The sequence below is a fragment of the Mauremys mutica genome, chromosome 15, assembly GCF_020497125.1.
Source record: "Mauremys mutica isolate MM-2020 ecotype Southern chromosome 15, ASM2049712v1, whole genome shotgun sequence".
Lineage (NCBI taxonomy): Eukaryota > Metazoa > Chordata > Testudines > Geoemydidae > Mauremys > Mauremys mutica.
In genome coordinates, this window is record NC_059086.1 from 6,624,576 (window position 1) to 6,652,392 (window position 27,817).

At 49.7% G+C, this 27,817-nt stretch overlaps 1 protein-coding gene across 3 annotated transcripts; it reads right to left on the bottom strand.

The window, feature by feature from the left end:
• Positions 1–26: 26 nt before the first annotated feature.
• On the bottom strand, positions 27–27,616 carry LOC123350580 (zinc finger protein 3-like). 3 transcript variants are annotated; one of them, XM_044989223.1, is made up of 6 exons: positions 27,147–27,616; positions 6,468–7,444; positions 3,883–4,009; positions 2,299–2,412; positions 1,466–1,749; positions 27–553 (listed from the first exon to the last, which is right to left on the bottom strand). In XM_044989223.1, exons 1-6 carry the CDS (start codon positions 27,220–27,222, stop codon positions 551–553), a joined length of 1,581 nt encoding a protein of 526 aa, XP_044845158.1. In that variant the 5' UTR covers positions 27,223–27,616; the 3' UTR covers positions 27–550. The 3 variants fall into 3 exon arrangements, with proteins under 3 accessions (XP_044845158.1, XP_044845156.1, XP_044845157.1); XM_044989221.1 differs by having other exon boundaries at positions 27–1,749; XM_044989222.1 differs by lacking the exon at positions 27,147–27,616 and adding an exon at positions 23,119–23,203 and having other exon boundaries at positions 27–1,749.
• Between the last annotated feature and the right edge of the window lie 201 nt (positions 27,617–27,817).

The following is a 27,817-nucleotide window of genomic DNA, read 5'->3' on the forward strand; positions in this document are numbered from 1 at the left end:
TTATCTTTTGAGACCTGTCAGCCAGCCAGTTTTTAATCTATTTAATGGGTGCCACCGTGCTCATTTCATACTGTTCTAGTTTCTTCATCAAAATGTTGTGTTCACAAGTCAAATGCCTCACAAAATTCTAAGTATACCACATCAATGCTATTACCTTTATCAACCAAACTTGTAATCACATCAAAATAAGAGATCAAGTTAGTTTGAGCAGATCTATTTTCTATAAACCCATGCTATTGCCATTAATTCTATTACCCTCCTTTCATTCTTTATTGATTGAGTTGGATAGCTACCATTCCATTATTTTGCCTGGGATCAATGCCAGTCTCACAGGCCTACAATTACCCAGGGTGAACTCGTCACCATTTTAAAATACTGGCACAACATTAGCTTTCTTCCAGTCCTTTGGGACTTCCCCAGTGTATTAAGACTTTTTGAAAATCAGCATTAATGGGCTAGCAAGGTCCTCGGCCAGCTCTTTTAAAACTCCTAGATGCAAGTTATCCGGATCTGCTGCTTTAAAAGTAGCTGCTGTTAACATGCTCCTTAGTCACGGTTGGAATAGAAAGTATTTCTCACCATCATATAACATGAATAGATGATCTAGCATTTTCCCAAATGGAAAACAGAAATATTTATTGAACATGTTTGCCTTTTCTATGTTATTGTCAGCTCTACCATTTCCACCTACTAATGGATAAATACCATTTTTAGGTTTCCTTTTGTTCTGAATATTCTTAAAATATGTTTTTATTGTCCTTAACTCGGCTGGCCATAGATAATCTCCTTGTGTCCTTTTGCTTCCCTTAGCAATTTTCTACAATTCCTAGCATCTAATTTATATTTCCCCCCATATGTTATGTATTGTATTTTTTTATATTTGCTTTCGCTTCTCCTCTAAGCCAGGTTGTTGTTTTCCCCCCCATCGGTATAGCCTTCTTTCTTGCTTGGGGAATTTGGGCTTTTGGGGCATCTAGTAGAATGTTCTTATACAACTCCAAAAGAGCATTCACAATTTTCTGATTAAATGCTTTCTCCCAGCTCATTGACTAGTCACTGTTTTCAGCTTTGTGAAACAGGCCAATTTAAAGTACAGTGTTTGCGCCTGACAAATGTAATCAAGTAATGATCACTGGCACCTAAGCAATGATCAATAAGCCCAAGGTGCTTCTCCTTAATAATCAAATCAAATCAAATCAAATAACAATAAGACCTAGCTCTTGTCTAGTGCTTTTCATCACTAGACCACAAAGTGTTTGACAAAGGTCAGTAACATTATCCCCATTTTACTGATAGGGAAACTGAGGCAGAGAGCAGGGCAGTGACTTGCCAAAGATCAGCCAGGAATCTTTCTCCTCTGGTTTCCACCCCAATGTCCCCCTGTTATATGATTCCCAAGCAATTAATCACCCCAGGAATGTGCTCCCTTTCCCCGAGCCCACAACTCACGGCTGACCCCACATGCCTCGAATGGCGTGTGATGCAGAATGTGTCTGGTGGGACGGGGCCCCCTGGGCCCAGGGCACGCATCCCTGCTGGTTTCTATCCGGCGGGGTGTCTCTGATGCAACACCAGCTGTGACGCCCCCCACAGTCAGTGCACGGAGGGGGTTTCTCTCCATGCAGCTCCAGAGGGTGCCCACTGCTTTGCCCACTCTCCAGTCGGGATTCCCAGATGAGGACTCTCGAGTTGGAGGCACAATCCCGTCATCATCTGGGATAAAGAGGCCGTCTGGGCACGAGCCATCCCCTGGGGGTGGGAGACAGGGAACCTCGGGAATAGGAACTGCCCACAGGTGTGTCACTGATAACCACTGCTCCCAGGGCACGAACCCCAGAGCCCAACGCGCAACATGCATCTGCCGAGGGGAGGAGATGGGCAAGGACAGCTAAGAAAGGGAACAGTGAAGGGAAGGCGCCAGAGTGGGGGGGCTGCAGGGGTGACTCTCTCTTTCGAACACTAAGATCCTTTCTGGCTCAGTCACTAGCCCTGGGGCCGGATCAGGATTCTTCAGGGGAGGTTCTCTGGCCCGGGTGATTGAGGAGACCAGACTGGATGGGCGTAATGGTCCCTTCTGGCCTCAGGACTCTACGTTTGTGTTTTGATTTATGGTTCCAGAACTCTCTGGTACTCAGGCGGTGAATCCCCCCAGGCAGAAAGGGGCTTTTCAGAGCCAAGGCAAACACTGCACGTCTCCAGCCGAGACCAGACCTGGGGGCCCTCACGCCGCTTTCCCAGGGTCCCAACATTTCATTTCCTCCATCCACGTGTTCGGAGGGGTTTTATCTCATCCCTCACCTGTGTAGATGCCTCTCAGGATCTCTGGTTCCTCAAGGCCCTGGGCAGCTGGGACAAAGGGCTCCTCTCCTCGTTCCAGGCAGGAGATGATGTCGGGCTTGTGACTAGGAATCCCTGCTCATGGGAAAGTCCGCAGGTAAGGTCCCAGCCTGCCAAACGTCTCAGCCGTCATTGTTCCATTATTTTGACCCCAGCCACCCTTCCCGTGCCCACAAGGACGTGGGATCCGCACAGCTGGGGAAATACCACGGAAGCCTTCTGGGGAGGCGAAGTGTCTGCGAGGGGAGTTGATGTGCCCCTGTTAAGACCCCAACGCCTCTGCTAAAGACCAATGGACCCCCCATCTCCAACTCAGAGGTAAATCCAATCCCTGCATTGGCACTACTGTCCTTCCCCCTCTGGGGGCAAGTTATGATGGGGGGGCCACAAGCTAAAAGGGAGGACATGTGACCACCCCATATGTCTCCCCTGCCAAGTGACCCTCCCCCCGCACAGTCTGGGGCCGCCGTGTTCTCCCCGCCCCACGTTACCTGCAGGGAGGGGCCCCGGGGGTTCTGTCCTTCTCTCCCTGTGCCTCCCCCTTCCCCCAGGCAAGTCCGACCCACTCTCCCTGGCAGCCGGGCAGGGAGCAGGACAGAGGGCAGCCCCTTGTCACCCCAGTTGCCAGGGACAGAGGTGAATGAACCAGAGTCCCCCCTCCCCCCCCCGCAGTCGAGCCCAGGCAGGGAGTGGGACTTTCTGAATATGGGTAGTAGGCAAGACACCCAGAAACCTCCTCTGCCAAGCACAATGCTGCGCTCTGGGAACACGTCCTGGAGATCCTAATGACTGTAATCCACTCTCAAGCTGCATGGCTTCAGCCAGGCACCTGAAGGGGTCAGGAAGGATTTTCCTCCCACTGATGCTCAATTGTAATCTAGGGAATTTTTCCATCTTCCTCTGAAGCATCAGAGTTCTGGCCACAGCGAGAGACAGGATCTTGGCTGGGGTGGGCTGGTGGTTTGAGGTGGTGCAGAGAATCCTCTCTCTAGACGCCCGGCTGCTCCCTCACTCACACACTCGGGCTCATACCGATGCTGGATTTGGGGTTGGGAAGGAATCTTCCCCTTGGTCAGATAGGCAAGGACCATGTGTGTGTGAGGGGGGGGGTGTTCACTTTCTGCTGCAGCATGGGACGAGGGTCACCTGCTCGGATCACCCCTAACCAATTCCCTGCCATTGCAGGGGCTCAGGTGCTGGTGATGCCTGGATCTCTCCTGTTCTCTGCCTTTGGTTCACAATAGGGGAGTGGCTCAAGGGCTTTAGTTTAACTGAAGTCACAGGGTTCAAAATAGGGGTATTGGGGTGACATGTCAGGGCCTGTGACACACAGGAAGTCAGACTGGACGATCTAATGAACCCATCTGCCCTTAAAGGCTGCGAACCGAGGAAAGCTGGCCTGTCCCATCTCCTGCTGGCGTGGCTCTGGGAGCGGGGGGTGACAGCCTCTCACACAGATTCTGGGGACTACGGAAGCTGAGCCCTAGGAAGTCTAAGGGATGATGAGAAAACCTGAGCCAAGGCCTAGAAAAGCAAATCGCTTACCCAGCGAGGCCACGTTCCCATAGTTCTCCATCATCGTGTCCCGGTAGAGCTCCCGCTGGCTGTCGCCCAGAAGGGCCCACTCTGCCGCCGTGAAGTGCACAGCCACGTCTGCAAACGTCACTGGCACCTGGAAGAACAAACGCCCCCTGCTCAGGGCCTGCCTCTCCCGGGCCTGCCCCGCTGCTCATCCGCGCACGGAGCAGCAGGGGCTTGCACCGCGCGTTCTGTGCAGCTTTGCTTTCTGTTGAGAGGGAAAAGGCAAGAGGCAGTGATGCCTTTGTGGCTCTGGCCTTGGATTCAAGGCACCTGGGGCTCCCTCTAGCCCGGTGCCTGGTATCCAGTCTCTGACAGCAGCTTGGAAGAAGGTGCCCCAAACCCTACAGGAGACAGCTATGGGAGCCCTGCCCCCAGGGAAATTTCTCCTCTCCCCCAGTAGTTAGAGGGCAGTTCATGCCCTGAGACAGGAGGATTCTGGCCCTGTCCAAACCCTGGTTTGGGTTTAAATATTTATTATTGTAAGTGGACAAGACAGGCAGAGAAACAGTTCTACCGCAACAGAGAAAGCTGCCTTTCTAAGGGCTCAGATTATTCCGGCTCTACTTCCAGAATAAGCATGCCTTATTCCAAATTAGTTTAATTCACTTTGGGATTAAGCTAATTCAGAATAAAGCACATTTATTCCAGAATAAGAGCATCCACGTGTCAAATTAATCTGAGATAGTTAATCCATTTAAATTCACACCCCACTTCATTCTGGATTAACATTTATGTGTAGACAAGCCCTAAGGCCCAGGAACAGATTGTACCAGTTTGGGGAGGAGAGTGTGTGACAGTCTGTACTACTACGTTCACCCCTTTTACAGGACTATGAGAAATTCTGTACAAAGTATGCCTTGTGAGGTATCATTTGAAAACTCATAATTTACTGACAATTATTGTCCTGGTAAAATATGTGTGTATATAAAGTTATAAGATTCTACTATATGTTGTTACTAAGACATATTCAAAGTCTGGGGAGCAGTCACAAACCAGTTCCCCAGAGAGAAAAGGCTACTCGACACTTCAGCCAGGTGTCAAAAAAATCAAATAGAGCATCACCTGGTAAAGTCGCCATTCTTTGGCAGGAAAGAGGGTGTGTGTGTGGGGGGGGGGGAATCTACATCTTGATAAAGAAACAGCTGGGGGTTCCCATCCACACAGACTTTCTGTTCTGAACCTTAGCTGGAGATGATTCTCAAAGAAGAGAAAGAACAATAAGGGAGAGCAGATGCCCCAAATTATTCCTCCCTTTCTCTCTACCCATGGCATCCACAACCTCTGGAGAACAAAGGAAACAGCTTTGGACTGGAGGAGGGATCCTGATGGGAAGAAATTCAGCGAGTACGACTGCTGTAACCTGGTAAGAGAGACGGAGCTGGCGGAGTGGAGCTGGTTGGGGCTGGGCTGCTCCGCTTCCTGCCACCGGGGAGTGCAGGGAGGTTGAGGAAAGGACGCCCCCCGCACTCACCGGCAGCGGGAAGCAGAGCGAGGCGGCCCCAGCCCGCTCCACTCTGCCAGCTCCCAGATGTGGTGCTCCACTTCCTGCCGCCGGTGACTGCGGGTAGGTTGGGGAAAGGACGCCCGCCCCCCCGTACTCACCTGCAGCGGGAAGTGGAGCGCTGCAGCTAGGAGCTGGCAGAGTGGAGCAGGCTGGGGCTGGGCTCCTCTGCTTCCGCCGCTGCTGGTGAGTGTGTGAGGGATCCCTTCCCCCAAGCCCCCTCCCCCAAGTGACACGTTTGGGGCCGTGGTGAGGGAAGCAAAGCGGGCTGCTCCCGGCCCCCCACTAATCCCCTGGGCCACTCCGAGACTGCGGGGTCCCCAAAAGTGCCCTCCCTCAGCTCCTTCCCCCCAGACCCTGGGGGAGGAGCCCCTGACCGCCCCCGAGACCCTCTGCCCCTTATCAAACCCCTCGGCCCCAGCCTGGTCCGGTACCCTTAACACGCTGCTCTGAGCTTTACCGTGTTATATGCGAACCCGCATTATATCGGGTCGCGTTATATCGGGGTAGAGGTGTAGTTGTGCTTTTCTTTTATTTTCTTGTAACCAATTCTGACTTTTATGCCTCATTACTTATATTCACTTAAAATCTTTTTGCAGTTAATAAACTTGTTTATTGTTTTATCTAAAACAGTGTGTTCGAACTGAGGTGTTCGGGAAACTCCGTGTGGGATAACAGGACTTGTGCATATCATTTTCTATTAACAAAATGATGAGCTTTGTGTGAGCTTGTATTGTCCAGGAGAGGGCTGGGCAGTCCAAGACATACATTTCTGGGGACAGTCCAGGACTGGGAGTTTGCTGGTGGTGCTCTGCAGTGTAAATCAAAAGTGGCCAGCTGCAGCACTCAGACACTATAAGTGGGAGTAACGTACATGCTGCAGGCTGTGTGTGAGCAGACCGGGAGTGCTAGCTCTCAAACAGTGTAAAAGGCACCCCAGGTTGGAGAACTGAAGTGACACAGTTGTTCATCAGTCCAGACTGTACCCTGGGTAATGTCACAGAGTGTCCCTGTATCCCACCCCTGCCCTGGCAGCCAGGGGACTCACCTTCCTGCAGTGTCGAATGAGGTCTGTGCCGTGGCTAAATCCTTTCCCACACCCTGGGCAGCGGAAGGGACTTTCCCCCATGTGGACCCTCCGGTGCGCGATCAGGTGCGAGTTCTGCCGGAATCGCCTCCCGCACTCAGCGCATTGATGGGGTTTCTCTCCAGTGTGCACTCGGCGATGGGCATGGAGGGAGGAGCTGTGCCGGAACCGCTTCCCGCACTCGGCGCACGCGTGGGACTTCTCTCCAGTGTGGATCCACTGGTGGGTGGAGAACGCGGAGTGGCCAGCAAAGGTTTTCCCACATTCGGCGCACTGGTAGGGTCTCTCTCCAGTGTGGACCCGCTGGTGGGTGATCAGGTGCGAGCTCTGCCGGAATCTCCTCCCACACTCAGCGCACTGATGGGGTTTCTCTCCCATGTGCACCCTCCGGTGCGTGTTCAGGGAAGAGCTGTGCCGGAATCTCCGCCCGCACTCAGCGCATTGATGGGGCTTCTCTCCTGTGTGGACTCTCCGGTGCGTGATCAGGTGGGAGCTGTGTCGGAAGCTCTTCCCACACTCAAGACACTGGTGGGGCTTCTCTCCTGTGTGCACTCTCTGGTGCGTATTGAGCGAAGACCTGTGCTTGAACCTCTTCCCACATTCGGCGCATTGATGGGGTGTCTCTCCTGTATGAACTCTCCAGTGTGTAATAAGGTGTGAGCTGTGCCCAAAACTTTTCCCACACTGAGGACACTGATGGAGCTTCTCTCTTGGTTGGCTCTTTGGCTGGCCCCAGTCAGATTTACTCTGTCTCTTCCCTGCAGTGTCTCCCCGCTGCCACTGTGTCCCGCTCGGACTCCCAGAGGAATCCTCTTTGCCGGGACCCTGGGAATCACGCTCTCTGAACCTTTCTGTTAACGCCATGAGCGATTCCACTATCGTAGGAGTGTTCTGAGCTCGCCCGGCCTCCTCGTTGTCAGCTCCCATCCCATTCTCATCTGCAAGAAAAACAGAATCCAGACACAAGTCATTCCCTGGGCTGTGGAGACAGACACATTTGGGAAAGGTTTGTAACCAATAAATCACTAATCATAAGAGTTTAAACCGAAGCGGTGAATCTCCCAATCCTTCCTTGGATGGAAGAGAGTACAGGGAGGGAATAGTACAAAGACAGAAAGCACCTTAACACTAGGAAGGAGCCTGGGGAGCAGCTGTCAGGGCTCCTACTCTTTGCCTCCTCATTTGAAGTTTAAAAAAAAAAATCTCAAATCATGGCACTAATGGCCCCGCTCCATGCAAAGGACCGTTCCTTACCTTACCATAACTGCAGATCTTTGAGATGCTGTTGTCAAGGGGGGTTCGAGTGTAGGTGTGCAGGAGATGAGACCTGAACAGCCGTGGCCATCTGGGCCATGCATGCACCATGCACTTCCTTGCGCTCCAATCTGAGAGCTCCAAAAAGCGTGGAAAGGCGGCAACCGCCCCTTAGTTCCCTCATTCAGAATCCTGCAGGCGGAGGGCTCCAGACAAGCAGGGATGGAGGGTGGATCCACACTGATAACATCCCAGAGAACCAGTTACCGTAGGGTAAGTGACCGTTCTCACTGCTTCAAAAACACATCAGTGTGGATCCTGCCGGAGGTGGCTGGCAAGCAGTGTTCCATCTGGAAGGCAGCTGATCTAGCTGAACTGTTCTCCGGTCCTTGGCATCTGACCCGCAGCTAGGCCAAGCACACAGTGCTTAACGAAGCTCAGGTGGTTATCCCGCGTCACTGCTTTGCAGATTTCAGATACAAGCAGATGATGTGGCTTGTGCTGCGGCGGAGTGAGCCTCAATGGCCGGAGGGAGAGGCCCACCAGCCATCCGGCAATACATCGAGGTATGGATATCCTCTGGGGCAAAAGAGCCTGCCCTCTCCAAGCCCTGGAGATGGCTATGAAGAGACCAGGAGATGGATGGTTTTGTTCTGTCAGTGTAGTGCCCCTGAAGTGTCCAGAGAGTGGGTTTGGGAAAGGACCACACATGAGCCGACAGACTAGTTCAGATGAAATGTTGAGACTACATTGGGGATAAACTTCAGATGAGGTCTCGGCTTCACCTGATCCTTGTGACAGGCTGCGTGAGGAGGGTAAGCCATGAGAGCGTGAAGTTCACGGATGCTTCTAGCCAATGTAAAGGTGTGACAGAACGTACCTCTGTATTCATACCCTACATAGAATCATAGAATCTCAGGGTTGGAAGGGACCTCAGGAGGTCATCTAGTCCAACCCCCATACTACTGTAATAAACTGTGTACAAAGTATGCCTTGTAAGGTATCATTTGAAAACTTGTAATTTGCTGGTCAGTATCATCTTGATAAAAAGTGTGTGGCAACATTGTATCTGAAGTTATAAGATTCCACTGTGTGGTGTGAAGAACACATGTTCCAAACCCACAGCCCTGCTCAAACTGAGGTTGGCAAACAGGTCTGTCTCAAATAAAGGAACAGGTGTTCTGCTTAATTTGCATTTAAGCTGTAAACAGAGTCATCAAGCAGGAAGGGAAACAAAGAAAGCTCAAATAGAAGAAAAAATGCAGCAGGGAACATCCTTCCACATAGATTCTTTCGCTCCTGGTCTATGTGCAGATGTGTGCCACCAGTAGAAACAGAAAACCTTGATATAATATATATTTTTGAAAAAGTTACCAAATAGGGATAATTACTCCAGCCAGGACAGGTTAGGCATTTTAGAATTCACTACTCAAAGAATTAAATTTAAGCATTAGAGAGAAATAAAATTATGAAATGCACAGACCAAGCAAAAAACTAAACCAACAGCACCTTGAAAGAATAAAATTACACAGAATATATGTGCACTGAAGGAAGTACCCAAGAAGTAACAACAACACAAGTATGTGTTAGGAGGTGAGTGTGAAAGAGAGAGAGTGTGTGTGTGTGTGAGTGAGAGAGAGAGAGAGAGGGGCACTTGGCATTGGCCACTGTCGGTCGACAGGATACTGGGCTGGATGGACCTTTGGTCTGACCCTGTACGGCCGTTCTTATGTTCTTCTTCTTATGTCAGAGACAGAGTGTGTGTGTATGTGTGAGACAGAGTTTAAGTGTGAGTGAGAGACAGTGGGTGTGTCAGACAGTGTGTGTGAGACAGAGAATGTGTGTGTGTGAGAGAGAGAGAGAGTGTGAGACAGTGTGTGTGTGTGAGACAGAAAGTGTGTGTGTGTGTGTGTGAGAGAGAGAGACTGTGTGTGTGCGCGCGCTGGCTGCTGGGGAAGTCTATGAGAGATTGTGCCTGTGTCTTTAAGCACAGAGACACTCACCGGAAGGCTAGTTAAGACCACAGCAGCTCCGTCCGGCTCCTGAGTGCTGTCTCTCCTCCCCTGCTCTGCGGAGACGGGGTACATAGGCAGAGGGAGGGGAACACCCTGACATCAGCGCCTTCCCCCCACCCCCCCGCTCTGCACAACCAGCAGAAAGGTCCCAGGGATCGTCTGGCCAGGGCTCCACGGCAGAGGGCAGGAGCAGCGCAGCTGCAGAGCAGCGAGGGGAGGGGCACCTGAACTCACGTGCTGGATGTGCGTGGCTCTACTAATCAGTGTGCGGCACTTGATTGATTCTTGGGCAGCTGCGCAGCTTAGAGGGAACACTGCTCCTGGAGCCCAGCTGGAAATGACTCTCAAGAGAGGGGCTGAAACTATAAAAAGGAGGGTCAAATACACCAAGGCACCCCCCTTTCTCATAGACCCCAGACTGGTGGATATGCTATCGTAAGATTTCACCAAGCCCGTAACAAATGTCCGCTTCCAAATACTCTGCTAGTTATTATGGAGCCACAGACAGACCCCTTCAGGCCCCCTAGCCCTCGTGCACTAGCCAGACAAACCAGACTTCTGTGATAAATTATGATTAAAACCAGAAATCACGGGTATTAGATTCTTCCAGTTCCAAAAAAACCAGACACTCATCCCCGGTTAAAATCTATTTCAGATCTCACCCAAAAACCACGCTGATAGCCAATCCTTTAGTAAATTTAAAACTAAATGTTTATTAATAAAAGAAGAGAGTTATTAAAAGGTTCAAATGAATCATACACATTACAGTTGATTTCAGATTTGTAGATCAGGATAATAGCAGTGATGTTAAATCTGCTAGCTGGCAGTAAGTCTCTCCTGACCACCCAAAAGACCGGGGGTTCTCAGTCCATTGTTCAAAGCTTCCCTTTGTTAAAACGTATAGTCCACAGATGTGGAGTAGGAAAAAGTCTCCATTTATACCTTCAGCGCATGCGCGTGGAAAGTTACTGTCTCCAATATGGAGTCACGGATCACACGTCTTATGTGCCCTGCTGAGACACTGGGCCTCCATTGTCCACGTGCTCTCTGAGACATCCTCAGGAGGGGCCCATTGGAAGAGTTGATTCTTCTTGATGGCTCATCAACCATGGCTGGCTGGTCTTGATGTAAATCTGTCTTGTGGGTGTTACCCAGGAACACAATATGTTTGAGATACAAACACATAGCAAAGATTCATAACTTCATATACAATGATAATACACTCATATAAACAGGGTAATAATACGTAGCGGACTATAACATTCCCATTGATACTTTACAAGGCCTACTTTGTACAAGATCTATTGCAACTGTGTTGCGTTTGTGTCTAAGTGTAAAACTATTTTGTTACAACACAAACAGGAGGCCTTTTGATTTAAAAAAGATACAACGTTTCAAGCAGTAATAAGTAGGAGTTGCCCGTAACAATTTAAAAAATAAAATGAAAATAAACAAGAATATTTCAATTATATTATGTCATGATATGACAGCAACATAACTAATTTATGTTGACCTCATATTGAGCAGTAAAAACCACCGAGTCCCTGGAACAAAAGTATGAGAGAACTAATAAGGAACGAGTATTTGATAATGGGCTCTTCAATCTGGCAGAGGAAGATAGGGGACAACTTTCTGATTCAGAAAGTTGAGGACACAACTAGGGAGTCTTCCATTTTGGATCTGGTTTTGACCAACATTGATGAATTAGTTGTGAACGCGAAGGTGGTTGGGAACTTGGGAGGAAGTGATCATGATCTGATAGAAGTCAAGATCCTAAGACATGAAAACAGCAAAACAAGGATCCTGGACTTCAGAAAGGCAGATTTCAACCAACTCAGAGAAATAGGAAAGATCAATTAGGAAAAAAAGAGTCAAAGGGGGGGGGCTGGCAGTTTCTAAAAGATGTAATCCTGAAGGCTCCACAGCAAGCTATTCCAATGCAAAGGAAGGATAAGAAGAGCCACAGGAGACCAGTGTGGCTGCACGAGTTGCTTTTTAGCTATCTGAAATCCAAAAGGGATGCTTACAGGAAATGGAGGGACATGTCACCAAGGAAGTCTATATGGGAATAGCATGAGCATATAGGGAAAAAAACCAGGAAAGCCAAGGCAAAGAATGAGTTACAGCTGGCAAGGAATATTAGCGACAACAAGAAGGGGTTCTACAAATTATCTCAGACAAAAAGAAAGATCAGTGATGGTGTGGGCCCACTCCTCAATGGAGAAGGTGAGCTGGTAATGGAAGAGGACAGGAAGGCAGAGCTGCTCAGTGCCTACTTTTCTTCAGTCGTCACACAAAACAGAATGTGACTGGATGACCAGTGAAGTTATCATAGACAATAAAGGGAAAGGGATGCAGGTCGAGATAAGTAAAGAACACGTCAGAGATCTTCTGACTCATCTGAATGAATTCAAGTCAGCAGGGCCTGCGGCTATTCACCCTAGGGTGCTGAAGGGAAAAGCTGGAGAAATCTCGGCGCCACTGGCAATAATATTTGTAAACTCATGACAGGAGAGGTCCTGAAAACAGGAGAAGGGCTAATGTGGTTCCCATCTTTAAAAAGGGGGGAAAGGAGGAGCCGGGGACCTACAGACCACTCAGCCTGACCTTGATAGCTGGGATCTACTAGAGCAATGTATAAAACATCCCATTTGCAAATACCTGGAGGCTGAAGGGGTGATGACTAGCAACCAGCCTGGATTTACTAAGAACAAATCATGTCAAACCAGCCTGATTTCCTTCTTCGACAGCGTAACTGGTTTGGTGGACATGGGGAATGCAGTGGATACAATATACCTGGACTTTAGCAAGGACTTTGACGCAGTCCCACATGACATTCTGATAAGTCAGCTGGAGAAATGCAGGCTCAGTAGAACTATCATTAAGTTAACACATAATTGGTTAAACAATAACAAACAAAGACTAACTATTACTGGAATGGCATCAGACTGAAAGGGGGGAGGGATAGCTCAGTGGTTTGAGCATTAGCCTGCTAAACCCAGGGTTGTGAACTCAATCCATTTAGAGATCTGGGACAAAAATCTGTCTGGGGATTGGTCCTGCTTTGAGCAGGGGGTTGGATTAGATACCTCCTGAGGTCCCTTCCAACCCTGATATTCTATGAGGTCTCAAGCAGGGTTCCACAGGGATCTGTTCTGGGTCTGATGTTGTTTAACATCTTTTCTTTCTTAATGACCTGGATGTACGACTAAAGAGCAGACTGATCAAATCTGCAGATGACACAAAGCTAAGGAGAGTTGCAAACACTTTGGAGGATAGAGCTAAAATTCAAAGGGATCTTGATAAATTGGAAAACTGGGCTATAGACAACAAAATGAAATTCAACAAAGACAATTGTAAGGTGCTACGCTTAGGGAAGAAAAAACAAATGCACAAATACAGAATAGGGGATAACTGGTTTGGCAGCAGCACTGCTGAGAAGGATCTGGGAGTTGTGGTGGATCCCAATCTCAACGTGAGTCAGCAATGCAATGCTGTTGCAAAAAAAGCAAATGCAATTTTGGATTGCATTAACAGAGGCATAGCCTGCAAGTCATGGGAGGTGATAGTATCTCTCTACTAGGCACTGGTTAGGCCTCAGCTGCAGTACTGTATCCAATTTTGGTCACCACTGTATAGAAAGGATGCAGAGAAACAAAGATGATCAGAGGGATGGAATGCAAAACAGATCAGCAAAGACTGAAGGAACTGGGTATGTTTAGTCTTGAAAAGGGGAGATTAAGAGGGGACATGATAGCCGTCTTCAAGTATTTGAAAGGCTGCAATAAAAAAGATGCAGAAAAATTATTCTCTCTTGCTAGAGGGCAGGACGAAGCACTGGGTTCAAACTACAGCACAGCAGTTTTAGCCTTAGGCTTGGTCTACACTACAGGTAGGTTGACATAAGGTCATTTACCTTGACCTAATTATGTCAGTGCCCACACTACAGCCTTCTCCTGCTGATGTAAGTGCCCTCCTCCACTGACATCAGAACTTCACCTCCACGAGAGGCGTAAGGCTTATATCGGTGTAGTTTGGGCGATGCAGTGTCCGTGTAGACACTGCGTTACTTATATGGGCTGTTGGCTGTCAGTCTCGTCAATTTCACGGCTCCAGCTGTGAAACTTCCTAACTACAAGAACCACAGGCGCCAACGTCTCCTGGCGCCGGTGGGTGCTCACGCCCCGCCCCCATTCCAACCCCTTCCTCCAAAGTCCCCGCCCCAACTCCGCCCCCTCCCTGCCCCTATTGACTCCTTCCCCAAATCCCTGCCCCGGCCCCTCCTTTTCCCGAGCGCACCGCATTCCCGCTCTCTCCCACAGCTTGTTACACCATGAAACAGCTGTTTCGTGGCAGCAAGCACTGAGAGGAGAAGCAGGAACAATGTGCTCAGGAGAGGAGGCGGCGGCAGCGGAGGTGAGCTGGGATGGGGGGGGGACAGGGCAGGGAGTCTGGCTGCCAGTGGGTGTAGAGCACCCACCAATTTTTCCCCGAGGGGGCTCCAGCCCCAGAGTACCCACGATATCGGCGTCTATGGTAAGAACAGTAAGACAACAGAACTGACTGCCTAGGAAAGTCGTGGAAGCTGCTTCACTGGAGGTTTTCAAAAAGAGGCTGGGTAGCCACCTGTCTTGGATGGTTTAGACATAAGAAATCCTACATCTTGGCAGGGGGTTAGACTTGATGACCGTTGCAGTACTTTCTAATCCTGATTCTATAACTAGGGCTCTACCAAATTCACGTCCATTTTGGTCAATTTCACAGACATAGGATTTAAAAAAAAATCACAAATTTCATGATTTCAGATATTTAAATCTGCAATTTCATGGTGTTGTAATTATAGGGGTCCTGACCCAAAAAGGGGTTGTGGGGGCATCACAAGGTTATTGGAGGGGGGTTGCGGTACTGCTACCCTTACTTCTGCGCTGCTGCTGGCGGCAGCGCTGCCTTCAGAGCTGGGCAGCCAGAGAGCGGTGGCTGCTGGCCGGGAGCCCAGCTCTGAAGGCAGAACCGCTGCCAGCAGCAGCGCAGCAGTAAGGATGGCCTGGTATGGCATTGCCATCCTTCTGCGCTGCTGCCTTCAGAGCTGGGCCCTTGGTCAGTAGCCGCTACTCTCTGTCCACCCAGCTCTGCAGACAGCAGCGCAGAAGTAAGGGTCATATGGTATGGTATTGCCACCCTTACTTCTGACACCCCCTAAAACAGCCTTGCAACCTCCCCCCACCCCCACAACCCCATTTTGGGTCAGGACCCCCAGTTTGAGAAACGGTCTCCCCTGTGAAATCTGTGCGCTATAGGGTAAAAGCACACAAAAGACCAGATTTCACAGTCTGTGACGCGTTTTTCATGGCCGTGAATTTGGTAGGGTCCTATCCAGGGGCGGCTCTAGCGATTTCGCCGCCCCAAGCACAGCGGCATGCCGCGGGGGGCGCTCTGCCGGTTGCCGATCCCGCGGCTCTGGTGGACCGCCCGCAGGCGTGCCTGCGGATGCTCCACCGGAGCCGCGGGACCAGCGGACCCTCCGCAGGTACGTCTGCGGGAGGTCCACCGGAGCCACCTGCCGCCCTCCCGGCGACCGGCAGAGTGCCCCCCGCGGCATGCCGCCCCAAGCACGCGCTTGGCGTGCTGGGGTCTGGAGCCGCCCCTGGCCCTATCTATAACACAAGTCAAGGGGTGGAAGTTGAAGCTAGAGAAATTCAGACTGGAAATAAGATATATATATATTTTTTAACAGTGAGGGTAGTTAGCCACTGGAACAATTCACCAAAGATCATGGTGGATTCTCCATCACTGTCAATTTTATAATCAAGATTGGATGTTGTTCTAAAAGAGCTGCTCTAGGAATTATTTGGGGAAGTTCTCTGGGCCACGTTATACAGGAGATCAGAATAAATGACAACAATGGTCCCTTCTGGCCTGCCCATCTATTAATCTAGGTCAGTAGCAATAGCACACATTACTGCTGATAGGTCATGAAATCATGTCAAAATAATCAAAATATAAAAATGAAAAAAAAATAGAAATAAAATTTTAAAATTCCGAAGTGAAATTCTGAATTTTTCCAAAACACATTTTTTCCCCAAAGAGAATCTTTTAAAACTTTTTGAATTGCCATTTTGAGGAATAAATTCTCAGGGAAGATTTCCTTGCTTTGCACAACTCTTGCACAAGTAGGGAGCAGTCTGTGTCCATGCCACTCAACCAACCAACATCCAGGCTGGCAGATGCAATGATTTCAGATCTAGAGGAAATGTCTGACCGTGACCCTGCAACAATATGTCCAGACAACCTGGAAGTGGGAGACTGAACACACATCTGGAGCAGGCCCGCTAGCCAGAACAGCCTTGTCCGTTAAGGAGACCTCCATCACTGACCACTCGTGGTTGGGAATGAATCATCTGCTTGGGAAATCTGCCAGATTGTTGCTGACTGCTGGGAGATAAAGTACACTGTAGACGTGTGGTCTGTTAGTATCAGCACCACGGTATGGCACAGAACAGGCTGGAATGCCATGCAAGCTAAGAGCCATGTCCTTTCCGGAGCAGGTCCCTTAAATCTACAGGGGATTGAGTCAGGCTCCCCAACCAGTTCCTGAGGCATCCATGACTAGCATTACCTTCAGAGGGTGTATGTGTAAGATAATGGCCTTCTTCAAACAATTCTGGGGTCTAGCCACCAATTCAGGACATGTGGGGGAACAACTTTTGCTCATGCTGTGTTTAGTAGGAGAATAGGCAGATCTCAGCCAGGCCTGCAATGGCCTCAAGCGAAGACTGCCAAGCAGCATCACATATATGCAGGCTGCCATACCTTTTCTTTCAAGTAAGACCCTAAGGAACCATATGTTGGATTTTAATTAAGTAATGCTATACATGTTTCTTCTCTGGAAGACCATGGAAATTGGACCAAAAGCCACAAACAATATCTTTAATTGCTTTTGATGTTTCATCTAGTCGCTTTCAAACCAAACGCGAAATAGCAACTTATAAGAGTGCCCTAAGACAAGTGCATCCTTACTCCTTGGAGAACTACTTCAAGTGTGATAAATATATTAGAGATACTAAAGAACTGATTGCTGATAAATATATGTAATAAGAAATCTTAGTGATTTGTATTGTTCTCTACTATAACTGCTTGGCCTCAATGCTGTTGATGTAAATCATTTGCAGGAGAGTCCGTTTTATTCAGTACATGCCTAGAACCTCTGATATCTCAACTTAATCTATAAAACTACTGATTGCATATCTATGTGGTTCTTGGTGAATTAATGAACTTGCTGATTCGTTAAGAATAACTAGGTGTCCTGATCTGAAAAGTACTGAACAAGGTAACTACAGACCTGAGAAAAAACTGATGTTAAAAATTAGTAAACCCCAGACTCAATGAAAAGGGGTTATCATTATTAAATTCCATTAAAATATTGGCTATAATATTTATCAAATTGGCAAATCTAATTGGTTAGATTTCAGCTTTCACATCTACCTGCCACCTCGGCAAAGCCATAAAATTGGCCCCTTTCAGATGTAATGACTGGGCTCCCTAGGTACTTCCTGTGAGCCGGGTGGATGGCAGCATGAAGTACGAAACCTGTAAGTATTATAATGAATTTGTTTTATGGTAGCACCTCGATGCCGTAGTCATGGACCAAGACCACACTGTGATAGAGCCACGAACCAATCTTGAGCTCAAAGGATGGGCTGATGAAGGCAAGTGTTACACCATCCCGAATCTTCTCTGGTCTAGGGTAGGACAAAGACCTCCCCTTGCTTCTTCAGGATAAGAAAATACCAGGAATAGCAGCTTCTTCCCCTGTACTCCTGAGGTACTTCCTCTATGGCTTCTAGATAAACCAGGAGGCACCTTGTTGTTTTTTTCCCCTCAGTATTCTTATGAGATGAGTCCCTGAAGGACAGGGAAAGGGGCAGAGGTTGGAATTGGACAGGGTGGCCACAGGCAATTACATCTGGTATCCATCTGTCTGTTGCTATGGCAGCCCAAACTCAATGGAATGGGGAAAAGTGACATCCAAAGGAGGAGTCAACTTTCCACAAGTGTGAATGTGGTACTCAACTATAGCTCAGTGGTTTGAGCATTAGCCTGCTAAACCCAGGGTTGTGAGTTCAATCCTTGAGCGGGCCACTTGGGGATCTGGGGCAAAAATTGGTCCTGCTAGTGAAGGCAGGGGGCTGGACTCGATGACCTTTCAAGGTCCCTTCCAGTTCTAGGAGATTGGTATATCTCCAATTATTACCTTATTTCAAACCTGTTGCCTGGTACCAAGTGTGGAGTGGTCAATGCTAGATGGCTATGAGGGTGTCCTCCTGGAGTATCCCGGTCACTTTTGTGGTGGATATTTGGAGGGTCTATTCTCTGAGTAGGACACCCTCTGTCAAGGCTACCCCAGGTATTTATAAGGTTTAAAGTTTGAGACCGGTGTGTAAATTTGTAGTGAGTGCAATGTGGCCCTCTAGTCCTTGAGGGAGTGGAGAGCATCATCTGCACACTCACTAAATAATTCATGGCATCAAACAGCAGATCTCCAATTGCCTGCAGTACCCCTTTAGGGAGGCCCGCAGCTTGCAACCACAAGGCTCTCCTGATGGTCCCAGCAGTGGCCATGGACCTAGCGGCTGTGTCTGGTGTGTCTATAGTGGTCTGGAGGGACAATCTGGCCTGAGCTGACCTACCATAATAATAATATCTTTGAACTCCTGGGAGACTCAAGATAAATGGGGTGACCCTTTCCCAGCTTAGGTAGTTGTACTTTGCCAAGAAGGCTTGTGTTATAAATATAGAGGAAAGAGTAGCATAAAATCCCTCCTTGGCAACTGTACTGAATTGCCTTACCTGTAAGGCAGGGGTTCTCAAACTGGGGGTCGGGACCCCGTGAGGTTGTTACATGGGGGGTTGCGAGCTGTCAGCCTCCACCCCAAACCCCGCTTTGCCTCCAACATTTATAATGGTGTTAAATATATAAAAAAGTGTTTTTAATGTATAAGGGGGGGTCGCACTTAGAGGTTTGCTATGTGAAAGAGGTCACCAGTACAGAAGTCTGAGAACCCCTGCTGAAAGGAATTAAACAGTTCAGATAACCTGGCACGTGACCAGAAGGACCAATGAGGGAAGAAGATTCTTCCCCCTAGATTTGAAAGTATTTGTTTGTAGTTCTCTTTGTTTTGTTCCATCTCTGGACAGAGAGAGAAGCCAAACAGGTACAACATCTCCTGAAAATATACCTAGAATAATCCATCTAAAAAATCACAGAAATTGTAAGTAGGGCATTAGGTTATCTTTTGTTTTAGCTTGTAATTTTTTCCTATGCTACAGAGGTGGTTTTATTCCTGTTTTTGTAACTGTGAAGCTGAGCCTAGAGAGGAATCCTCTGTGTTTTAAATCTTTTCATTACCCTGTAAAGTTACCTTCCATCCTGATTTTGCAGGTGTGATTCTTTTACTTTTTTCTTTATAATAAAGTTCTTCTTTTAATAACCTGATTGGTTTTCAGTGTCCTGAAGACAAAGGATCTGGTCTGTGCTCACATTATTTTCAAGTCTCCCCAGGACAGGGGGTGAAGGGGCTTGCGGGGATATTTGGGGGTGATAAGGTTTCTATGTGACCCTTCCCTGAATTTTTGTGCAAATCACTTGGTGGTGGCAGCAATACCGTCCAAGGACAAGGAAAGGAATTTGTGCCTTGGGGAAGTTTTAACCTAAGCTGGTAGAAAATAATCTTAGAGGGTCTTTCATGCAGGTCCCCACATCTGTACCCCAGAGTTCAGAATGGGGGGAACCCCTGACAGCGTGGCAGTTTGAAATATGAAGTTGGAGTGAGGCAGAGCTATGCTTCTTCCTCCCAAAAGGTCTAGTTGTTTTGGATCCTCATCTTGGGGGGTACTTTTTGTTTGTTTTGATTTTTCGCGGATAGCAGATACAACCAGTGAGCCTAGTGCTGGATGTAATAATCCTGGCCTTGGCACTAGCACCTGCTTCAGGTTTGACCAACGGGGTAATGTCAGGGCCTGCATATGTAACACAGCAGCACAGAGTGCTGTCCTAGGGTGAGAGACAGTCGACGAGAGGGCAGCTCAAGCTGGAGAGGGGGCTCGGAATCTGCCATAGAATAGGCAGTGGAAAGGCAGTTCAAGAAGGAGGAAGTAAAAAGAGACTACACTGAGGCAAACAGGAGATTTGCTGAGGAAGTTGGACCACAAAAGGCAGTGTACAAGGAGCCTGGCCTCGAGAGGCACAGAGCGTATGGCCAGTGAGGTGACCATTGAGACACTGACAGAGGGATACAGTTTGGGTGCCTGGGAAGGGGTATGGCCCTCTAGCTGAGGAGCAGGTGCATCTGTTGGAAAGAGATGCAGTCACCATAGCATCGAAGTAATGGAGCATCAAAAGCCAGAGAGAGGAAAAGATGGGACAGCTGGGGTGAAGCTGGGCTTTGCAGCCAGGGAGAGGAGTTGTCAATTCCCTCTTGGGGTGACACAGCGTATTGTACAAAAACCTTCTTTTACTGTGATGGTAATTTAAAGTTTATTATTTTCCTGAGCAAGTATTTGATGCTACTTTACATTATTTTTATTATAGTCTATTAATGTTCCTGCCAACTTTCTGGGATTTTTCAGATGGACAGTCTAAAATTTAAGGTAACCTCCAGCGTGTTGGATTGCCTCTGTTCGCCTCACAGTAGGCATAGTCTAGCTGAGGCCCAGGCCACTGCATTGTGTGCATAAAGTACCGTTCAAAATCCTTTTGTGGCACCTCGTGGTGCCTTTCTGCTTGTTTGGCTGTGGGCGAGTGTTTGTCGCAGTGACTTTGAGACTTCTAGGATACTATCGTTAATCGGAAGAGTGACTCTGGCTGGTGTAGCTGAGCACAGGTTGTCAAACAGCATACATGCCTTTTCGTCTACCACAGAGGTTTCTGTACCCAGGGTCTCTGCAATTCTGGAAAGCAGGCCCTGGAAAGCCCTGAAGCTGTCCAGAGCTGATGTTGGCAGAGATGACAGCTTCATCTGGACATGAAGAGAGGGTGTCCCCATTCAGATGCACTCACCTCAACTCCCTGCTTCTGTTTTCCCAAGACAGATGATGGCAATCTGACTATGCATAGGCGAACCTTAATCTTCTCTTTCTAGGTGGGAAGAACAGCTCCCGGAGGCATGGGATGGGGGTCCCCAGCATATCCATGGCAGCATGTTATATAGAAATGGCTGGCTTGATTGTGGTTGACCAGTCCAGTGCCACCCACAGAGCGGTTGGAGGGACAAGCCTCTAAACCATTCTATAGAGTCTTCCCTTGTTTTCAGAGGAAAGGGTTCTCTGCTAGAGATCAGCAAGAATGAGTGCCCTGGAGATAGGGATGATGAAGAAATGTCCTCAACGATTGGTGCCAGCTTGTACGGTGATTTCAGTGCTGTGATGGGAACATGCATTGGTGCCAATCGAGGCAGTGGTACCTGGGACATCGTCAGTACTGGTTCCTCTAATAAGGAGTCCGCAGGTTCCATTCACACCTGTGTTGCTGACATCAGTACCAATCCTATGGATGGTGTTAAGATCAGTACTGGGACACGTTTCTCCAGAGCCAAGCTTATGATTGAGAGAGGTTCACTAGCCTTTGCAACTGTAGAGAGCTTAGTAGTCTTCTCCCTGGAGGGCTGATCCTTGTCTCCACCTCTCCTTATGGAAGGACGCTGAGTGGTTCCTGGATCCATGTCTGCCTCGGTGTTCTGACTTCCCTCATTTCTTGGTGCTGGATTTGAAACCAGGGTCAGAAATGCAGAGGTCACTAGTGCTGAGTCTTTCTCTGGTATCAACTTCTTGTCCACATTGGTTTTAGCAGTGGTGCGCCAGCTAGTATGGGCACTAGCAGAGGATGACTTCATGGGAGCCTGGTCCGATCTAGAGGAAGATCCTCTCTCTTCTGGAACTGAGATGATTCACATGGATTTCTGCAGCAGCTAAAACTCGAGGCAGGTGTCATGGGATTTTCATATTCAGACTGAGCACCAGCCAGGGATATGTATTTCCCTGAGGCAAAAAAGATGGGCTGTGGCTGTCAGCTAACAGGATGTCCCTCACAGGATGGACAGGCCTTGTAACCCAAAGCCTGCAAGTCTGCCATTAGATGTGGACAGGGCGCAAAACAAAAAAGGGATTTTTTGTTTTGTTTTTTAAATAATCAGAAAGAAAGAGTAAAACAAAATTCAAATCGTTAACATAAGACAAAATACGGGATAGGTCTTGATCCAAAGAGAGCTCAGAGAAAAACTGTTACAGGGTAGCAGGCGAACTCAACAACTCTTTCTCGCTGCCTCAGATGGGAAGAGGGAACTGAGGAACAATTGCAGCCACTTTACCCTTTATGATCTCAGAAGTGCACAGGGCATGTGCAACCCCTACAGATGCTGCTGTCCAAGAGATTCGGAGCTCACTGAGAGAGGGCTACACACAGAGGCCGGTGCTGAGCTGGTGTTCCAAGGGGCACAACTCAGCCCAGGGAGCAGCACCATCACTGGGGTCATTGGCAGGGAGCCCTGCGCCGCCCCTCGGTCACTGCACAGCCACTGCAGAGACCGCCAGTATCCCCCTGGGGCTTCTCTCATGCCTGCCTACCCCTGGGCCCCTGCCTCCCCCCAGCTCAACTCTACATCTGGGCTGGGCCCCTTCCAGCCCCTATCCCTTCTGCCCCTCCCTCCACCCTTGAGCCCCTGCCAACCCCTATCCCCACATGCCACCACCTGCCCCAACCCCACCTCCTGCCTGCCCCTATTCATACCTGCTCCTACCGAGCCCTCGCCAGCCCTTATCCCCACATGTCCCTACCCCTAACCCCATCTCCTGCCTGCCCCTATCCCCCACCTACTCTTACCCCATAGCCCCTACCAGCCCCTATACACTATTCCCACGTGCCCCTGCCTGCCCCTAATCCCACCCCTGCCAGCCCCTAATCCCCACCGGCCTCTGCCCCAACCTCATCTCCTGCCTGCCCCTATCCCCACCTACTCTTACCCCATAGCCCCTGCCAGCCCCTACATCCTATCCCCACATGCTCCTACCTACCCCTGCCCCTAACCCCGCCCATGCCTGCCATTATCCCCACCTGTCCCTATGCCTGGGCCCTGCCTGCCCCCATCCCCACCTGCTCCTACCCCATAGCCCCTGCCAGCCCCTAGCCCCTAATGCCTCTGCCTGCCCCTCCCCCTGCCTGCCCCGATCCACACCTGCCCCTGGGTCGCTACCTGTCTCTACCCCGGCCCCGCCCCTCCCCACCCACGTCACTCCATCGCTGTGCGTGACGTCACGCTGCCGCGCACCGCAGCCCCCGGCCGCTCTCTCACCTGCGCGAGGGCCCGCGCGGGCGGCCGGCTCCATGCTGGGGGGCAGGGGGGCCTCCCCGCCTCGGCCCCAATTGCCACGCGTTGCTCGGATCCCAGCTCCCGATTGGAGCGACCGGCTGCCAGTCAGGCTCAGCCGGGGCGGGGCTTAGCTCAGCCTCTGCGCCGGCTCTTAAAGGGCCAGACGCACTCTCCGTAGCGGAGTGGGTCCGCCAGGCTCGGAGGGGTTTGGCGGGGCCAGGGACCCCCTGCCCCTTCCGCTCGCACCCGAGACCCCCCCAAGTCCCTCCTCCTGCATTCCCCTCCTCCACGGCACCCCAGAAACTCCCCCCGCATTGCCCCTCCCCCACAGCATCCCCAAAATACCCAACAGCCCCAAGATCACACACACCCTCCCCAGCTCTCCCCTACACCTCTGCCAGGACCAGTACCCTGCACCCACCCCCAACTCTCCTATACACCCCAACTTCCCCCATGCACCCAACTCTCCTATACACCCCAACTTCCCCCCATGCACCCAACTCTCCTATACACCCCAACTTCCCCCCATGCACCCAACTTCCCCTGTGCACCCAACTCTCCTATACACCCCAACTTCCCCCATGCACCCAACTCTCCTCTATGCCCCAACTGCCCCCATGCACCCAACTCTCCTATACACCCCAACTTCCCCCATGCACCCAACTCTCCTCTATGCCCCAACTGCCCCCATGCACCCAACTCTCCTATACACCCCAACTTCCCCCGTGCACCCAACTCTCCTATACACCCCAACTTCCCCCCATGCACCCAACTCTCCTATACACCCCAACTTCCCCCGTGCACCCAACTCTCCTATACACCCCAACTTCCCTCGTGCACCCAACTCTCCTATACACCCCAACTTCCCCTGTGCACCCAACTCTCCTATACACCCCAACTTCCCCCGTGCACCCAACTCTCCTATATGCCCCAACTTCCCCCCATGCACCCAACTCTCCTATATGCCCCAACTTCCCCTGTGCACCCAACTCTCCTCTACGCCCCAGCTTCCCCTGTGCACCCAATTCTCCTGGTCCCCCAGACCCTGTGCTCCATGAAGCTGCTGGCCAGCCCTGAGTAGACAGCACCTGCCATGTCTCTTCCCGGGGCCTCTGTAGGTGTGGCCTTACAGCCACGGGCCGTCCCCCTTCCGAGGTACTGTGGGGTGTGCTGTTGCTTGGTGGACCTCGTATTCCCATGGAGCCAGCCTGCAGGGCATGCCGCAGAGGCCAGGAAAGAGGTTTTGGCCTTTATGACCAGTTCAGTCCCTGTGATTCATGCACACAGAGGATGTATGTCCTGCAGGGCTCCAACTCCTGTTACCAAAATGCTGTGATTTAAATAAAGACACCGCCATTAGATTTGTTTGAAAATGTTCTTTATTCAGCTTCCTCCTTGCAGCAGCAGCAGCAGGTCCTGCCACACCCTTATCTCTGACCGTTATGAGGAAGGACGTTAGTATCTCAGGGCAGCAGAATCCTCAACAGCACTGGGGAGCAGACATTGCCTTGGCCCAAGAGCTACAAGGTCCAGCAGGGAGCAGCTGGCAGATGCTATCAGGAATCATTTCAAGAGATAGAATTACACTGATACGGGGGAACAAAGCTAACCCCCAGGGAACACTGGGCCAAGTTCACCTCTGGTGATTCACGGCAGTTACACCAGAGAGGATTTAATGCAGTAACTCTTGTCCTTTCAAACAGGGAGAGGGAGAATGGAAGTAGGGAGGTTGGAAGAGAAAGACCAAACCTGGATCCTTTAATTAAAGGGTCTAGAGGAGATAAAGCCACTATCAACACATGGGGATAGGTTTATCCTTGGCAGATGCGATCGGCTGTATCTCAATTTCAAATGCAGCCTAGGGAACAGGCCCATGGTAGGAAGGGCAGATATTCTCTCCAGGAAGGGATTATATCTAGGAGGGCACCTCAGTGCTGCCTGCGAGTGTCGCTGGAGCGCAGCGAGCTCTCTGCCACATCGGGAGCCACAACAGCTACGGGTGGCCTTTGGAGAGGGGAGGGGATGTGCTTTCGGGTTCTGCAGGCTGCCACACACCCAACCCTGCCAGTATCCCCAGCTGTGTACGAGCCCTCAACTACAACAGGGATGCTGTCGTATGCAAGGCATGTGCTGCACGCTCCAGGCCTGGTCATGTCCACAGGATGATTCTGTCCGGCCCCTGAATACACAAACAGGGGCGTCCTTCTGTGACCCTAGCAGCATCCTAATGCAAGAGGGCAAGGGGCTCTCTGCTATTGGCTAGTGAGTCTCAACTGGCCTGACCCATTCAGTGTACCCCAACGTAATGTCATAACCTGTATCTAAACGGTATCATGTAAGAAAATCAATAGAAAGCTTAGGAGGATCTGGCCTTTTCCTGTAGCCATAATGTAAGGCCTTAAACCTAAGGCCTTTGTCTGGAGCCAGATTTCAAGAGCAGCAGCCATTAGCTAAGAAGCAGGAAGTCATAACCTCACATTCCATCTAAATTACATTAAAACAATGTAATATCTGGCTGTTAAGGACACCCCCTCCTAATAGCACCCACTATCATCAGGGAAAGCAACAGATCTTAAGATGGTTAAAGGCAACTTAGTTTGACAGCATCTGTCTGGCAAGAAATCACTTATCAATAGTTGTGGTTGTGAAATTCTCATTTCTTTATTGTTTTGTCTTTATGGTCCCTGCTTCCCTATTGTTTGTTTGTATGGGCTCTGTCTGGTTCTTTGATTGTGTCTATCGGTTACATAATTAATTTTGCTGGGTGTAAATGAATTAAGGTGGTGGCGTAGGATTGGTTAGAGAATTTTGTTACACTGTGTTAGGATTGGTTAGTAAAATTTTAGTATAATGATTGGTTAAGGAATAGCTAAGCAGACCCCAAGTTTCACTATATAAACTGGGGTCCAAAAGGAAGCTCTTTGGGAACCAACTCCAGGACACAGCCCCAAGAACAGAGCTGCCAGACCTCAACACTCTGCCACCGACACGGTGCAGAAGCTGGAGTTCCCCCAGATGGACCTGATCCTGACTGGCCAGCTGGGAAAAGTTCATCTGTCTTACTGGGAGTGGTGAGCACTGTATGTGTAGCGTGTGCAGTCTGCTTCTGGTGATTGTTAATAAACAGAGGTTAAGTGGGATATTAGTGTGTTAAGGTTCTTTCACTGGTAAAAGACCCCATAAACCCGCAAAAGATTAAGCTTGGAGCCAATGGGTGTTTGCCCGGAGCCTGGAGGGAATGGGTGTCTAAATTGACAGGGTTACGCCTGAGTCCCAGGAACTGGGTAAGAGTGGGTGCCCTAGAGTGTAAGGTTACACCTGAGCCCACAGAAGGGTGAGGGTGGTGCCTAAATTGAGAGGGTTACGCCTTGAGCCCTAGGAACTAGGTAAAGGTGGGTGCCCCTAGAGTGTGTGAGTAACAGAGAATTTTGTGCGGGTAACAAGCTAATATCACACTGATCATTACTATTCTTGTGTGGTGTGGGCACCGGGGACCAATTCAAAATTACAAACATAGTGGAAATTATGTTCTTACAGTAAGTCCACCAGGCAGGGCTGGAGTTACCCCACCCTAGACAAAGAAATATGGTTCTGGTTCTGCCCCCTTGAAGGTACCTTTCAAGATCCATTAAGAGGCAATGGGAATGCATTTACAGAAACGGCAAACAAAGCCATCAAGCTAACAAGGGGAGGAGATCACCAGTCAGCATCACAGCAGCGGAGGGAGACTGCAGGAACAAATCATTTTGCATTTTAATGGACACCAGCGAGAAGGAAACCAGCCTGGAACTTCCTTCACCTGGAGACTCCATGTCTCCTCCCTCACAGCTTGAATGAACTTTACTCTTGTGCAGGGATAAGCTTCCGAAGAATCCATTTCAAAGCTTCACTTGGCTCTAAAAGAGAGGGACAACAACCCCCTCCCCCACAAGTTATCTTTCACCCCAGCTGACAAAGGAACTTTGTGGGGGTGATCAGCGATCTTGCTGGAGATGTGGTAAGGATCTTACCTTGAACCAGGACTGTGGTTTTGTTCTGTCTTAGTCTCTCGAAAGTGTCTTTCACTTTTATGATGCTCGTGACCATTTCGAACTCTGCCCTTCATACCTGAACTCGCTTCACGTCCTATCTTATTTTTAATCGAAACCAGCCCAGTGCTGGGTTTGAACCGAATGATAGCGAACTCCAGTTACAGTGCTAAATTGTGCAGTTTGTCTCTTTAGAGGAGCAAATGAAACAAATTATTCCTCTGATTAGTCCAGGAGAGGGCTGGACACTGCAGAACACAGGGTTTGGGGAACAATCAGGACTAGGTGGTACTGGGGTCACCTTGCCCGGTATAACCAAAAAGCTGGTGGATACCAGAGTGTGGCTGGGGTGTAACAAGCAGGCTGCTGGTATCAGAGTTGCTGGTCCAAGGTTACTTATCATACAGACACTCGGTGCATGCTTATGTGCTGGCTGGGAGCATCCAGACAGGGAGCTGCACCAGCAGAGCAATTTAAGGCACCCAGGGTTGCAGGGCAGGCAGTGACTCAATCCTCGCCGGTCTGGATTGCACCCCATTGTGACACTTCTGCACAGCATGACCTCACATGGATAGGGAATGTGGGGTCATGCTGTGCAGAGGATGCTATTTTGCATGCCTGGCTGAATATGTCCCGGCACATCATTGGAGGTT